The sequence below is a fragment of the Vidua macroura genome, chromosome 20 (genome assembly GCF_024509145.1).
Source record: "Vidua macroura isolate BioBank_ID:100142 chromosome 20, ASM2450914v1, whole genome shotgun sequence".
In the NCBI taxonomy this organism is placed as follows: domain Eukaryota; kingdom Metazoa; phylum Chordata; class Aves; order Passeriformes; family Viduidae; genus Vidua; species Vidua macroura.
Window position 1 is genome coordinate 10,259,941 of NC_071590.1, and position 15,060 is coordinate 10,275,000.

The 15,060-nt window shown below is 58.8% G+C and overlaps 1 protein-coding gene across 2 annotated transcripts in view; it reads right to left on the minus strand.

The window, feature by feature from the left end:
• Nucleotides 1-522: 522 nt before the first annotated feature.
• The window catches only part of HNF1B (HNF1 homeobox B), a 22,511-nt gene continuing 7,973 nt past the window's right edge, over nt 523-15,060 (minus strand). For both annotated transcript variants that reach the window (XM_053995512.1, XM_053995511.1), the window contains exons 5-9: nt 8,265-8,428; nt 5,502-5,634; nt 5,211-5,402; nt 4,703-4,821; nt 523-2,394 (exon numbers count right to left, since the gene is read on the minus strand). In XM_053995512.1, the coding sequence (XP_053851487.1) occupies nt 2,374-2,394; nt 4,703-4,821; nt 5,211-5,402; nt 5,502-5,634; nt 8,265-8,428 (629 nt within the window). In that variant the 3' untranslated portion in view covers nt 523-2,373. The remainder of the gene's footprint in view (nt 2,395-4,702; nt 4,822-5,210; nt 5,403-5,501; nt 5,635-8,264; nt 8,429-15,060) is intronic.

Genomic DNA, 15,060 nt, shown 5'->3' on the forward strand with positions numbered 1-15,060 from the left:
TTACTTCACATTACCATTAACTTCACAGAGGTTCCACCCTTTTCCACTGCTGTGCTCAGAGTCACTCAGCTCTGTTAGCTCTTCACAATCAAGGATCTTCAAAAGCTCTCCAGCCCCTGGAGCACACCCTGCCACCTCCCCCTGGAGCTGCACTGCCCCACGGGCTCAGCATCCAGAGCAGACAGGGCTCGGCTTTGGCACTCCCCTCCTAATTGGACTGCTTAGCCCCGGGCTGCTAAAGCTGGCAGGGGATGAGACACTGCTGGGCTAAGGGCAGCATCGTTAGGCCATCATTAGGAGGGTGAGGACGTGGGTCTCCCCACCTCCAAAAGCCTCCTGCGACTCCTGGGCATTCACAGGAAACCCTGGACTCCCCACATGCAGGCAGGTACAAATGGAGATGGTCACTGCAAGGGACAGCAGGAGGGACGTGCCACCAGCCCGTGTCCCTGCCAGCCCCACCTCTGCCAAAGCACCACACACGATCACTGTGGAATTCACAGACCACGCAGCAGCAAGGGCTCAGAAGAAATGGTGTTTAATTATGGTATACATTAAATTAAATGTAATTCTGAATATTGTTCTCCAAATTCCTGATGACTTATTCGCCGGTGGGCAGCTCCTGTCAGTCCCAGCGAGGGTGAGGGTCCCACTGTGCAGACAACTGAGTCAAAGAGCCTTTGTCAGCCCAAAGAGAGCATCCAGTGCTCTCCTTCTTAGCATGGCTATCTGTCCATGGGCACCTCTGCTGCTGTCCACCTCTCGAAATCCCTCTCAGCAGTTGGCACATGCCACACAGTTAATGAAAAATCAGCACAACTGGGGAGCATTAGATCCATTTACAGAGGGGAGCAGGTACAGAGGAGCTCGTGTCTCACAGAGGGCAGACGATGCCTTTAACAGCTTCCATGGCTTTGGGAGGTCGGACTTGGGCACCCAGACTCCTCCAGGGCTCTGGTGTGTGTCCTCAGCGAGTGCCTGAGGGGCTGGGCATGCCCTCAGCACAGAGCTGGGATCATTCACAGGCTGGAGATGTTTCTGCAGAGCTTTCCATGCAGGAGCTGCTGCCAGCTGAGACAGGGCAGCAGCTGGAGCGCTCACACCACAGCCCATATTCCATCCATCCATCCAGGGCACCACGAGGACGAGAGCACCCTGTGCACAGCTAAGGGTGGAGCTAACAAGGTTCATCATCAACTGCTGAAGGTGGAAAGAAGCCACCTGTACTGGCCATTCACTGGGCAGGAGATGAGGCAGTGATGGGCACTCCCTTCTGTGCCCCAAGAGAGGAGAAAAGGGAGAGTGTCTGAACCCATGGGGGAGATCCCATCAGAATTCCCTGTGGCCTCATTCGCTCTGTAGCAGCAAGTGCTCCAGGCTCACCTGGAAGCTGCTGGCACTTCCCAGCAGCTGGATGTGTTCACCAGGCTGCTGAGTCCTTCCCCACCCCACCAGAGCCCACCTCAGAGTCCCCAAGAGCAGGGAAGTCCATTGAGATTGATTGGTAATCGCAGCTGTCCCCACATGGATCATCCAGGTCCTGCCAGGGCTCCGCTCAGCTCACCCTGTGCCCTTCCTTCACGTGGGATGTCACCGTGCAGGGGACACGTGTCTGCCTGTCCCCCTGCACAGCAGAGCCCAGTGCTGCCTGACCAGGGTCCTTGCCAGCCCCAGGACTGGAATTAACTCATTTAAAGGAAAAAGAGGAATACAAAACCAAAACCATCCTCAGCTCTGACCTTTACCATAAAAAAAAAAAAAAAGAGAAAAAGAAGATATTCAGGACCAATATATACAGATGGGGGAATTGCACTTAATTACAGTAGTTTACATCCATTGGACAAAATTTACTTCTTTTTTATATAAATCTCTATGTATAGGGGTGGGGACGGGGGAAGGATGGAGCAGACTGTACCTATATTTACAGTTTAATTGGCTCAGTTCAACAACACATGCAATTCCTCCCTCCAAACGCCAAGTAACAGACCCCGGTCCCTCTCAGTCCGAGTGGAGGAGTATAACTTAAAACATGATCCATCTTCCCCTTCTGCCAGTCCCCAGCACAGCTCGTGCCTTGCTCCTCGGGAGAGCCTCTCGGAAGGCAAACACTTCGGCAAAGTAATCCCCAAGACACATCTTGGAAACACGGCGTGGAGGGAAGGAGAGGCAGGTCCCGGCTGGGCGCCGCGGCTCCGGGCAGGTCCCCGGGAGGGCCGCGGGGAGCCCCGAGCCCCGGCTCCGTGTCGGGCTCCTCGCTGCTGGGCTGCGCTCTGGCAGGCAGGCGACTCCCGGGCTGTGAGCGCGGCTCGCCGGCGGGATGTTGTGGAAAATAAGATCCCGTTGCTATGTGCAAAAGCAGCGAGGTGTGGAGCATCACCAGGCTTGCAGGGGACACTGGGGAGGGAGAGAGAGCAGCACAGTGAGCGGCGCCGGGAGGAGGAGGCAGCGCCACAAAGCATTTGAGGCATCACCACAAAGCGTTTGGAGGCATCACCTCCTGCGCTGCTCCGTGACCACCTTGGGGCTGCCCTGCCCGGCCCCGAGCCCTCCCCGGCACCCCTGTGGGGGAGGCAGTGGGAAAATACTTTCTTAGCCAGCTGTTGCCACCCCCTCCCAAAAATAATAAGACTGAAAAAGGTCCTGTTTGTGCCCAGGCTGTGCCAGGCAGCCCAGGAGCAGCCAGGCGTGAGGCTGAGCTCGGCTGGGGTGGGAGCGGCGCCGGGGGCTCATCGCTGTCAGCTCCAGGGACAGAGCCAAGCAGCCCCCCGTGCCACATCCACCCCACTGCAGAGGCACCTTCTCCATCCCCCTCCATCCCTGGGGTCCCCCCAGTCCCCGGTGGGCGGGGGGCAGGGGTGGGGGTGACCTTTGGGGCTGGAGCGCACAGCAAACATCGTCAGGCGGAGATAAGGAGACGCCAGGAGCCTCCCGTGACATGTCATTAGGGACTGGCCGTGGCTATCAGGTGTTTGCCAACGTAATAAACATGGTGGCTCGGCCTCAAGCGTTGTCAGAGGAACAGGGAGGTATTTGCCCCTTCCAGGTCTAATAACAACATCTGATAAGAGACCCACAGCAAGCGAGGGGAGGGCTGGGGGGTGACCAGGGACCTCCCTCCAGCTCTGTCCCCTCAGCAGGACCCGGAGCAGCTCCCTCCACCACGGAACAGGTTTTGGGGTCTGGTGTGGAGGAGCCAGGGCACAGCCCCTGGTAGCCCCAGTCAATGACAGAAACCCAAATCACCAGAAATATTCAGGCATTTGAGCAATTTGGGTGGCGAGCAGCATTTACGGGGCCCCTATGCTGCATGAGTCACACTCCATTCACCTCTGGCTAATGAAACTGCTGACCACCAAGAAAGAGATCCATGTCCAAAGATAAATTTTTCCAGCTGTAGCTTGGGCACAGAATGGTTGGTAGGAAAGGCGACCCCGGGGGCTGGGAGGGTTTGCTGTTGGAGACAGGACACATCCTGCCCTGGTGCTTGCAGGACGTTTATCATGTATTGGGGGTAACAGGGGGGTGGGTGCTCCTTCACCACAGCAGGTGAAGGGTCCTGGCCCCATACCCCCCCTCCTGAGCCGTGACACCTCCTCCTGCTTTGACTAAAGAGCAAGAACGTGATGGAGGCAGGAACCCCCGGGAGCCCCAGCCCGGCGGGCAGCGCTGGTCAGGGTAGGCTGATCGCAGGGCCCGCGGGCAGCGGGGATGGCCGGGCTCTATCTCCCTGCCAGGGACATTTCCTGTGTCCCGGGGCTGCCGCGGCCAGCCCGGCATCAAAGGCAGGAGAGCTCGATTAATCAGGGGCAGTTCGGGCTGAGCGCGCAGCAGATGGGCCGATAAAGCTGCGCGGAGGAAATGGAGCTCGCAGGGGCGGCCGTGCCTGAATGCTCACCCTGAGACCTGCCCAGAGTGGGATCCCCGGGGGGGGTGGCGTTCGTGACCCCTTCCCAAGCACCCCAAGCCCCCCCCACGTCTCCCCTTTGCAGCCCCAGCCCCTTCCTTCACCCTCGCCAAGGATCTCACAGCGATGCTGGGGGGGGGGGGGTCTCACAGCAATCCCACGCTGTATTTACTCTGTGGTCATTGCAGACATTTTTTCCCTGTCCCCTGTCAAACCTCGGGAAGAAAGTTTATCTGAATGCAAGTTCAAGGCTCTCTCTTATTTATCTAGCGATCAATAAGGGCCACATATTTCCCACAGTCCCCAGAGCTGGCTCTCAGAAAGGGACTATTGTCTAAGGAAAACCTCACACACCTGATTTGAACCAGGATAAGTCCGGCCTTACACCTGCAGCGGGCAGATGATAAAGGTTTATGGGCTGGGGGAAGCTGGGGAGCCTTGGACTCCACTTGACTCCAACCAGGGTTGATCCCCCTGGACACGGGCAGCAGAGCCTGCTTGGTTCTACCTCCTCAGCCCCACTCTCATGGGGCTGCCCCAGGGATGAGCAGGGCCTGGCTGGTACCACCACGTGTTAGACAAAATTGCCCAAATCCCCATCCCACCACCTCCAACCAGGTGTTCTGGAGTCCATGAAGGGGCTGGAACGGGCTCAGCTCCCCACAGGAGTGGAGCACAGGCAGCAGCACGGGGTCTCTGCTACTCCCACCTCCAGCCCCACATCCAGAGGGGGGAAAGCTCCACTCCAGCTTCACACCCCCATGCCGTGCCCCCTCAGCCAGCCCTGTGGGCCATTACCTGCTTGCTGGAAGACATGTTGGTGAGTGTGCTGATGCTGCTGGTGTCCGTCACCACCATGGCCGAGGGGAAGCGGGAGGTGTGGGAATACTGGGGAGGCTCCTGTTTGTGCGCGTACACTGCGGACAGGAGGGGCACAGCTCAGGGAAAAGCCACCCCAGCCCTCACCACGGCAGGTCCAGGGATGGGAACGGGCAGCAGGGAGACAGGGATGGGACAAAACAAGCCAAGGGAAGAACCCACCGCTTCCCCCCAAGCCACTGCATCCTCAGGCAGCAGCTCGCCCCCAGGAACCCGTGGGGACTGAGGGGCTGTGGCCGGACCAGATGGAGGAAGGGACGAGGCAGGATGTGACCAGCCTGAGCATCCCATGGGCTGGAACCACGAGAGAGGGGCAGCAGCCACGGGTGCCAGCTTGGGCAGGGCAGGGCAGAGCGGGAGCAGAGCACAAGCTGATTTCCCATGTGAATTCATGCGGGGCCCCCTTGCAGCTGCCCCCAGGCCTTACTGTGTGAGTTCTGCAGCTGGGTCACGGTGGCCATGAAGGGCTGCTGCGTCATGTGGCCCGGGGACTGCTGCATCAGCGGCTGCTGGTGCGGGCTGTGCAGCTGCTGGGAGAACTGCACCGGCTGCAGGGCTGCCAGGCTGCCAGCCACGCTGTTGATGACGGGGACGCTCTGAGCCTGCGAGGTGTTCAGACCTGGGAGCAGGGAGAGGAGCAGAGCGGGGGTGTCAGCGCCGGCAGTGCCACCCCCCCGTCACGGGGCAGGGCACCGAGGTGGTCGCGGGGCGCACTTACTCTGGGCGATGGCCATGACTCCCGAGAGCGGCGTCATGATGAGGTTCTGGGACTGCTGCGGGTTGTGGTGGGACAGGCTGTGGATGTTGGTCAGGGTGCTCACCGGGGGCAGCCCGCCCCCCGACACGGAGATCTGCCAGGCAGGACAGGCACGGTCAGAGCACAGCCACGGGGAGCCCCCAGCCCCCTCCTCCTCCTCCTCCTCTCCACGGGGACAATCGGCAGAGCCCCCTCCTCAGAGGGGAGCAGGCTGCGGGTCCCGCTGGGGCTTCACCCCAGGCAGCCCCCACGGGGCTGCAGACCCTGACTGCAGCACCTCAGCTTCGTGTCAATGCACAGCAAAGCAGCGCTGGGAAAGGCTTTGCTGGCACCAGCTCCCAGCTCCACCGGAGCATGGCACCGGAACACGGCACATCCCAAGCCTTTGCTGCTTTGTACCCCGAGTCCAAGCTCCAGCCCACGGGGACAGCTGAGGGCTCTCAACACTCATTAACTTCTAACCATCGTGCTTGTAGGGGAAAGCGGGACCCACAGACTCAGGAAAGTGAAGAGAATTGGCAGAAGGCAGATTAAAAAGGCCTCGTGGTGATGATCTTAGTCACCAATCTGGCAGGATACCGGTGAGACGGGGTGGGTGTGCACAGCCAGAGCCGGTGCCTGGGTTTTGGGCTAAAGTTTAGGGATCAGACAAAGGCACTTGGCATGTGCTGTGAGAATTGGAGCTGCTCCCCAGGACATGTAAGGGCCTTATTTCTTTAATTGCTGCACCTTCCCCCAATTCCTGCTGTTAGCCCTCTTGCACTGAGTGACCTCAATCCCAGCTCAGAGCCATCCCTGCAGCCCTTCAGGTGACATTTCTGGACACCAGTTCCGAGCACCTTGTTTATTTTGCACATGTGAGCTGGAGATAGCAATTGAAACAAGTCCATCAATAAATTCCAAAGCCCGGGAGCGACTCACATTTCCTGATCCGGTATTTTCCACTTTCAAAGTCCCTTCAAGGCCGGGTTACACCACACTCGGCTGCACAAGTCAAACAGCTCCCGGCAAGCACACGCCGCTCGCCTGCAGCCCCGGCTCCTCTCACAGGGTGTTTAGCCCCAGAGCACTGCACCTGGATGGTGCATGACTGGAAAAGACCCTCCAGGCACTGGAGCCTCGGGGTAGACCCTCTGGCACTAACACAGCTGAGGCAAACACTGGAGCATGAAAGAGTGAGCCACCAGAGATTTTTCTGGAGCCTCAGTAACGCACTTTCCTGAAAGATGCAGCAACCTCCTTGGCAGTTTCATGTGGGGCATTAGAGGCACATGTTTACTTACTAGAAACCACAGCCTACAGCATGTTTCTATTAAATCACTTGCAAGCACCAGCTAGCCCTGCCTGGAGATCAGAGATAAGCTGGTCCCGCACGGTCCCCACGGCGCTGGGCAGTGTCTGTGCCTTGGGGAGAGCTCAGCAGGGCTCTTCTGCTGCACTTTACCAAGTGGCTTTTCCCAGTTTAATCTGCTCCCTTTCCTCCTCCCGTGCTGCCCAGCCCCTTCTGGGGGTCTCTGCCCTGGTCCCAGGAGCTGGCAGGGGGTGCTGGCATTGCCTGGTCCTGGGGGACCCCTGCCCCGGGCATGCGGCGCTGCCGCTGCCTCCGCCTTTATCCCTGACTCATTTTATGGCTTCCAGGCTGAGGGTTATGAGGCTCAACACACCCTGAGGTGATCTGGGTGTGCTGGGGCAGAGGGAGTGGGCTGGGGGGGGGGCTGGGGTGTCGCTCTGCCATGTCCCCCCAGCTTGGCAGGGGACGTTTGGCTTTGCAGGGTGAGTGGCAGAGCCCGAGGGGCTGCACAGAGACCCTCTCCAGCCAGAAGGAAAGGCACAATGAAACGGTGCCATAGCTGAGGGAGGGGACAGGGAGCCCCTCCGTGGCCACCCAGCTTGGCCAGGAGGCTGACGGGACAGCCCAGGAGGGACAGCCCTCTGAAAATGGAAGTGAAAACCGGGGAAGAACCGGCTTGGCCCCGTCACCCAGTGCCATGTTTGACTTTCGATTTCAGCAGGAAAACAACTCCCGGAAAAGCAGCAGCTCCACGCAAACCTCTGCCAGCCTGCTCCAGGGGCGGGCTGTGCCTCTGCCATCACAGCCCATCCCGTGCTGGCCTGAACCCCTGTACCCCCTCCTTGCCCTGCTCCTTCGCCCACCCCTCCAGGGGCTTTGCACCAGGAAAGGGCACCCCGAGTGCCCGGGCCCTGCCATGGCCCTGCAGCACCAGCACGGGCACGTGTCCAGCACCACAGGGATGCTGGTGTCCCATCTCCACTCCTGCCATGCTCTGCCCAGCAGAGCCCCAAAGCCATGGCAAAGGGGAGGGAGAGAGGCAGGAGCTGTGGGGCCAGAGCCAGCACGAGCAGCTTCAATCTCCTGGGACAAGAAGCTCTTCCCAAACTTGTGAGGGCTTAGGGAACAAGTAATGAATGAGTATTTTATCGAAACCTTGTCATGGGCAGGGGAAAGCAAACAGTGATCCACCCAGTGCCTTCAGCCTGCGATCAATGAACCCCGGGCTCTGGCAGATCCACCTCAAACACGCTGTGTCCCCCCGGGAGCGCCGCCTCGGAGGCGGGCGGTGGGGACAGTGGCACCCTCGTCCCCCACAATGCCCCATTGTTCAGCCCGGCCGCGTGTGAAACCCGGGGAAAGCGTGTTTGCTCTGCCCGCTGGGCCCTCTTATCTTATCAGCGCCGCCGCCACAATGGGCCAGGTGTACTCACCATTTTACCTTCGGGAGAGAGCAAACCGTGGCCCGGGTCCAGGCTGGCCGGGGAGACCTGCTGCAGGACAGCCTGGCTGGTGGTGACCATGGCACCGCTGCCGTGGTGGCTGATGGCCCCCGAGGACGCCGCCTCGCCGCTCGCCGCCTGGCTGTACCGGACCCCTGCAAAACACCGCCGGCCTCGGCATCACCCACGGCCACCACGGAGGGGTCCCGGGGTGGTGCCGAGCCCCTCGGAGCCCCCCAGCCCTCGCTCGGTGCGTGGCACGAGGATGGGGATGCGTGCGAGCTCCTAAGCGCCACCCGGGAATGACAAACGGGTCCCTTCCTTCCCCCAGCACCGCTTCCCAGCTTCCCATCTCCTGCAATTACAGCGAGGAGTTTACGGCTGGAGCTGCAACCCCACGCTGCCCAAAAGCCACGGCGGGGAAAGGGAGCCCCACAGCCACCTGCAGCCCTCCTGTTTCCATTTGCACAGCTCACAGCCGTCCTGCAAATCCCCTCTGCGGCTCCTGGACACTGGCCTGGGGACCCTGCCCCATGAGGAGTGACCCTGCACGCCCAGCTGACCCCTCTGAGGCTCTCCCCGCAGCCCCAGCCATCCCCAGCTCCCACATCCGTGGCTCCCACTGTTTCCTCAGGCCCTCCTGCATCCGATTCCCTCTCAACAGCCTCTCCACCAGTGTATGATTAACAGGGCACTGCAGCAAGGCAGAGGGGCCAGACACACACCAGCCTCCAGAGCAGACCCCAGCCCTCCACTGCCCGGGAGGGAAATCTGGCCCCAGCACAGGTCCTCTATATAAATATATTTAATTTGGCTAAAGCACCCCACACTGATAGCCATATGATCAGCCATGTGTCATGGAAAGGCATCTACAGATCACAAATAATTAACTGAGGAAAACCCATGGCAAACAAAAGTGTCTTTTACAGGGCTGCCTTGACAGCTACGGCGAAAACCCATTTATTAGGAGGAGTCCAGCCCTGTGCTCCCAGCCAGAGTTACTGAACTGCTCTGGGATCGAAGCGGTGGATGATGGACAGACAAACCATGGCTCTCCTGGGGAAAAATCCCATGGTGGCAAAGCCCACCTTGCCAGCCACCATGAGCACCAGGCAGTGCACAAGGACACTGGGGACAGCTCCTCAGAATGACCATCCCAGGGGAGGTTCAGCCTGTGGCTGGCTCAGTGAAGGATGCTCTAAGGCCTACTCTAAAACTAATCTCTGAACCAAGGAAAACCAAAGAAAATCATAACTGGAGCCCAGGAGCTTTCCCCCTGCTCCAAAACCATCTGCCCACGCACAGACCCACCCACACCCTCCACCAAAAAAAACCACAACACAGCCACTCCACAATCGCCTCTGAATTTTCCCCATCAGCTGGTTAAACACGACCCACAGATAGGAATCTCCTCACCGTGTCTGGTTCCTGATGATTTCCCAGCAAACCCCTCTATCCCTGATAATAAAAGAATGTCCTCTGGCAGGTGGATATTTGCCCGAGTGGACGTCCCTGCCGTGAACAGGGTAAACATTACCCAACCCGGGCACTGTCACACGCATTCCTCCCGCAGCCCCGGCCCTGCAGAGGGTGCTTCACTCTGGGCCGGGATCCCAGCGCTGCTGGAACAATGGCAGGGGAGATAAAATAAAGCCCTTTCTTCTGGGCGTGATCTGAGAGATAGACCAGAGCGCAGACGGCTCCTCTCGCAAAGGAAATCAAGAGTTTCTGCTGTCTTCAGCCTCTTCTGGGCTCAGTAAGAACAACAACAACAACAAAAAAAGTCCATTTTAAATGCAAAATCATGCCCTATCCAGCTGAGGGGGTGCTAACTCATGAGCCAAGCCACCCAAAGCTGTGAAGTTGGCCTTAAAACACACAAGAGGTTAAATGCTGATTTTGAAGCTCTTCCTTGCAACCCCAAGGACAAGACTGATTGTTTGAGGAACAATAACCAGCGCCGAGATTCCCAGATAGGCTGGGGACTGAGATTTTGGGTCTCCAGATAAAACCACTGAAGACTCTGTGTCTTGATGAAGAGTCTTGATGAGGATTAACTCTCCCCAGGAGAGCCAGGTTGGGCTCTGGGGCCGGTGACAGCGGTGCCACTCTCCAGCCCCACCAAGGACCCTGCTCAGAAGCCACTTGCTGGGCAGGGAGAAGCCTTCTGCCAGGGCTCCCTTTGGAAGCATCCATCCTCACTGGGTTTTCTCCACAGTGGGAGGGAGGGCTGTTATGATTGACGTGTCCCCAGGGCTGGGTTGGATTTGGGCAGATCAGATCATTAATATTGGGAAGCCGCTGCAAGGCATCGTTGCTGTTGCCACTGCTGGAACGCATGGAGCTCACTGGTGATGGGGGTGCTGCCTTTCCTCTGAGCTCCCCAGGCCTCCCTCAATCACTGAACGCTGGGATCCAGCCCTGCCCTGGCAGCACAGGCTCTGGGAGCTCCCCAGAGAGCCCCACAGCCGGGGTGAGCGCAGGGGCACGGCTCCAGCTGTGAGCACCAGGAGTGAAGGATTCCTCCCGGGGAGAGCTTTGGCATCCAGGCTTTATGGGCTGGGCTCAGACAGCCATCAGAGCCCAACACAACGCTTCTCCTGCTGCTCTCCTGTGCCTCCACAGCTGGAAGCAGCCCTTGTGCAAAGGGATTTATTCCCCCTCAGTCTCTTCCCGCGGCTGCTCAGGAGAGGAAGCCTGGATGGGATCACTGGGAATGGGTCTGGCCGTGGAGCCTTCCCTCCTCAAGGCTTTTTTTTTTAACTGGAGCTACAGCCATAACATAAAAGTCTGTTTATGGGACGGGCCATTGTGTGGCCCCTGAGCTGCACAGCCTGTGAAATGTTTTACTGCTTTCCTCTGCCCCAGACGAGCCGCAGGGTCCGGCTCCCGTAGCCTTAACCCTGTTCCAGCCGATGGACGGGGACAGCAGCGTGGCAGCCCCCAGGGCAGGGGGTCCTGTGCACCCACAGACAGCCCCAGCGCCTCCCAACTTCTCTGGGGTGCCACACTCATCCTCCTGGCTCGGCTTTTGGGGGCAGGGGGGCAGTGGAGGGAGTTTAGGGCAAGGATCGGTCTCTTCATCACTTTCATCACAGCCTCGTGCCATTTTCTCAGAACACACCAGGCCCGTGCCTTTGGCAGGCACCAGCAGCAAAGCAGTTTGGTTCTGCTTTGCTTCAAGTCATGTTTGATCTTAATAAACTGTATTTTTAAAAAACCCTCACTGTACTTTTAACTGTCTTTCCCATGCAGCAGGAGCCCTGCTGCCACGGTGCCACAGCACATCCCAACCTCCAGCGTCTGCCCCTTCCCCCAGCTCTAGGCTGCACTTCTGCCCACACCTTCACCCATGTCCTGCACATCACCAGCAATGCCAAACCCCAAAAGAGACCCTAAAAATTCACCAGTGGTCTGGTGGTGGAGGGGATGCAGCTCTGGCTCTGCCTGACCCCACAGGATGCAGCCATCAGCGTGGACCAGGGTGTGAAAGTGGGGTGAGAAAAGCAAAATGTAATTTTTGGGGACATGCTGGACTCGGTGATGCTTCACCCACTGACACTATGGACAGCCAGGTCGCTGATGGGACGATTTCACCCTCCCAAAATTCAGGCCCAGGCATCACCGAGGGCACCTCTGATTTTTGGGCTGCCACTCAAATTGTCCCTAAAGTGTTAATCTTGCTCAGTTACAGAGGTGCATAGTTTATATCCATTATAAACCCGTTTATGGGGACTAGACCCTCCCATTTCGCTGCTGTCATAAAGTTCTAATTACCCCCATAAAACAGGGAAAAGCTCCTAACAGTGCACTGTACCCACCGAGCCCCACAATGTGCCCGACAGTAAAATATTACAACCACTGGCACGGGGTCCCCGTCAGAACCAGCACCCCAAGAACACGGGCAAGGATCCAGGTATAAACCAGGGCACCCCCAGAGCGAGGGTTTGCTGATGGGCTCTTCTCTTAAAGGAAAGTTAAAGCCCTTCAATTGCCCTTTGGGTTTTAGGAAGAATCTCAGGGGTGGCACTGGGTTATTTTTATGTTTATCGCCATCTATAGAGATATCTAAATGTGTTTATATATATATATATAAGTAGTGCATTTTAATACACATATGTATTATGCATATGTCTATGTATATATGTATATATTACGTATATATGTGTGTGTATAATATGTATATCCACATATATATGTATATAAACGTGATTGCTCAGATATTGATCTGCTACTCTGATGTTTGCAGAGCAGGGATGGATGGATGGATGGATGGATGGATGGATGGATGGAGGATGGATGGATGGATGGATGGATGGAGGGAGGGATGGAGGGATGGATGGATGGATGGATGGAGGATGGATGGATGGATGGATGGATGGAGGGATGGATGGATGGATGGATGGATGGATGGATGGATGGATGGATGGATGGATGGATGGATGGATGGATGGAGGGATGGATGGATGGATGGATGGATGGATGGATGGATGGAGGGATGGATGGATGGATGGATGGATGGATGGATGGATGGATGGAGGGATGGAGGGATGGATGGATGGATGAATGACATCCTGACCCCCATGGGTGTGCAGCCCCCCAGGACAGGCTGCAGGTGATGCTGTGCCCCCCATGGGTGTGCAGCCCCCCGGGGATGCTGTGCCCCCCGGCCATGGGGCTGGGGCTCTGCAGGGAGGGCGGCCCTTTGTATGCAGGGCGGGCTCGGGGGGCGGGCGGTGCTTCCCCTAATCTCATCAATGCCCCGATTGTCTTCGGGGCTCTTGAAGATAAAAATGGCATAAGCCAGAGTCTGCGGCATGGCACCGAGATAAAGCCCCGAGTGACCTTCAAATCAAACAGGGAACCAAGATCGCTGATAAAACCCAGAGTAAGGGAAAAGTCCAGCCTCGGAGATAGAAAGGCTTTAAGTATTTACCTCCAAATAGTTAAAAACCACAGCTCGAGGCTTGACAGATGGGTCCCCAAGAAGAGGCCGGAGGATGTTTGGCTTTTACAGCTCTCATCCCCGTCCCGCTGTCATCCCGCCCTTTTGCAAGACCCCATTGATGTCCCAAGGAGAGGCGATCCCTCTTTGTCCACGGGCACGGGAGAGGTTTGCAGCTGCCCCACAGCTCCAGCCCCATCGTTTCCTGCCGGGGATGTCGCGGGCCGGGCAGGGCAGGGCAGGGTCCCAGCGCTGTCATTAAGCTGTTAAGGCATTGAGCGGCCCAGACGCCGCCACCTCGGGGCAAGGACAGTTCAAATCCCAGCATGGATGGGGTCAGCCAGGCAGCGGGGCCAGCGCTGAGTGTGCCCCGCCAGGAGGGGATCCCCAAACATCGCCTGGAGGGGCTTCCAGCAGCCACGGATCCGGCGGCGCTTTGGGAGCCTCTGGGACCCAGCTTGGCCCAAGCACCCTGAAGCAATCGTGGCTGAGCTCCACCCCTGCCTGCTGCCCCCAAATCAGCCCTAAAACCCCACAGTGTCCCTTGCCATGCCCATCTTCTCCTCCTCAGGGTGGATACAAGCACCGACCGCCAAGAAATTCCCGCAGCCAAGCCCTCCTGACCCCTCCGGAGGGGCTCTTCTCCGCAGCCATCACTCCTGCCCTGCTCAAAAGCCCCTCGGAATGGGCTGTCACCGGCCCTATAGCCACGGCCGGCCCCTGCTGGCACCGCTCCGACGGGAAAATAAAGGTTGGGGCTTAACGGCCCTCCAGCCCCGAGATAAATGCCCGCGGTTACAGTAATTGCTGTCCCCTAATAGAAGAAAACAAAGGCTCTCGGGGGGTGCCCCATGTGCGCTGGCAGGCCGGGGGCACATCAAAGGCAGCGGGGTTCGTTCAAAGCCCCGGCTTAATTGTCAATTAAGCATGCACGGGGGACAGCGCCGTGACAATGCGGGGCTGCATGCTGGTGGGGCATTGTAAAGCCCGCCGCGACACCGAAAACAGCTGATTCTGCTGACAATGTGCTTGTAGGGCACCTTGTAAGCAATCAGCCGCTGACAGGAGGGCAAACGTCCTCCCCGTCCCCGCCATTGTGCGGGGCATTCCTGGGGCAGGGTCACTTTTTGGTCACCGCTGGCCGGTCCCCGGGATGCTGCCGGTCCCTGGCAGGGCCGGGAGCTGCCCACGCGCATCCCCGGGTCCCCCTCGGGGGCTGCCACCGCCTGCCAACACCCGAGCGCCGGTGTCCAGCCGCCCGCTGGCAGCGTCCCCAGGCACCCTGCCCCTCCCGCGGGGACTCTCCGCCACATCGGATTTGCCTTTGTAAGGAGCTGGGTGTGTGCTACGCACAGCAGGCAGGGTCATTTCCAGGAGGTGGCTGGTTCCAGCCTCCCCGGCCGGGCTGTGCCAGCGCCGGGGCCGTGTCCCAGGGGACGTGGGGCAGTGGGGACACGGTCCCCGGGCTGACCCCCCCCCCACCACCACCTCCGAGCCCCCTGTCCCGCCCGCGGGGCTGCAGAGCGCAGGTGAGGGACAATGGGGATTGTTCTCACAACAATGCCTCTCGCCCCTGCCCGCCCTGATGAGCCCCCCGGTGTGCAGCCCCCTCCCCACGGCGTTATCTCCCACTTCAATCCCCCGGGGGTTTTCGGCGGGTCTGCCCCGCTCTGCCCAGTCCTGGGCACGGCGGGGCCGGACCGTGGTGTGGGGGAGGAGGAGGTGGGGTCACCCTGCAGCCCCCGCAGCTTTCTTCATCCACCTGGCACGGGGATGCTGCAGAGTCATGCACCCAGCCCGGGGTATCTGCAGCCCTGCAGCGAGGCCGGGACACGCTGGCAC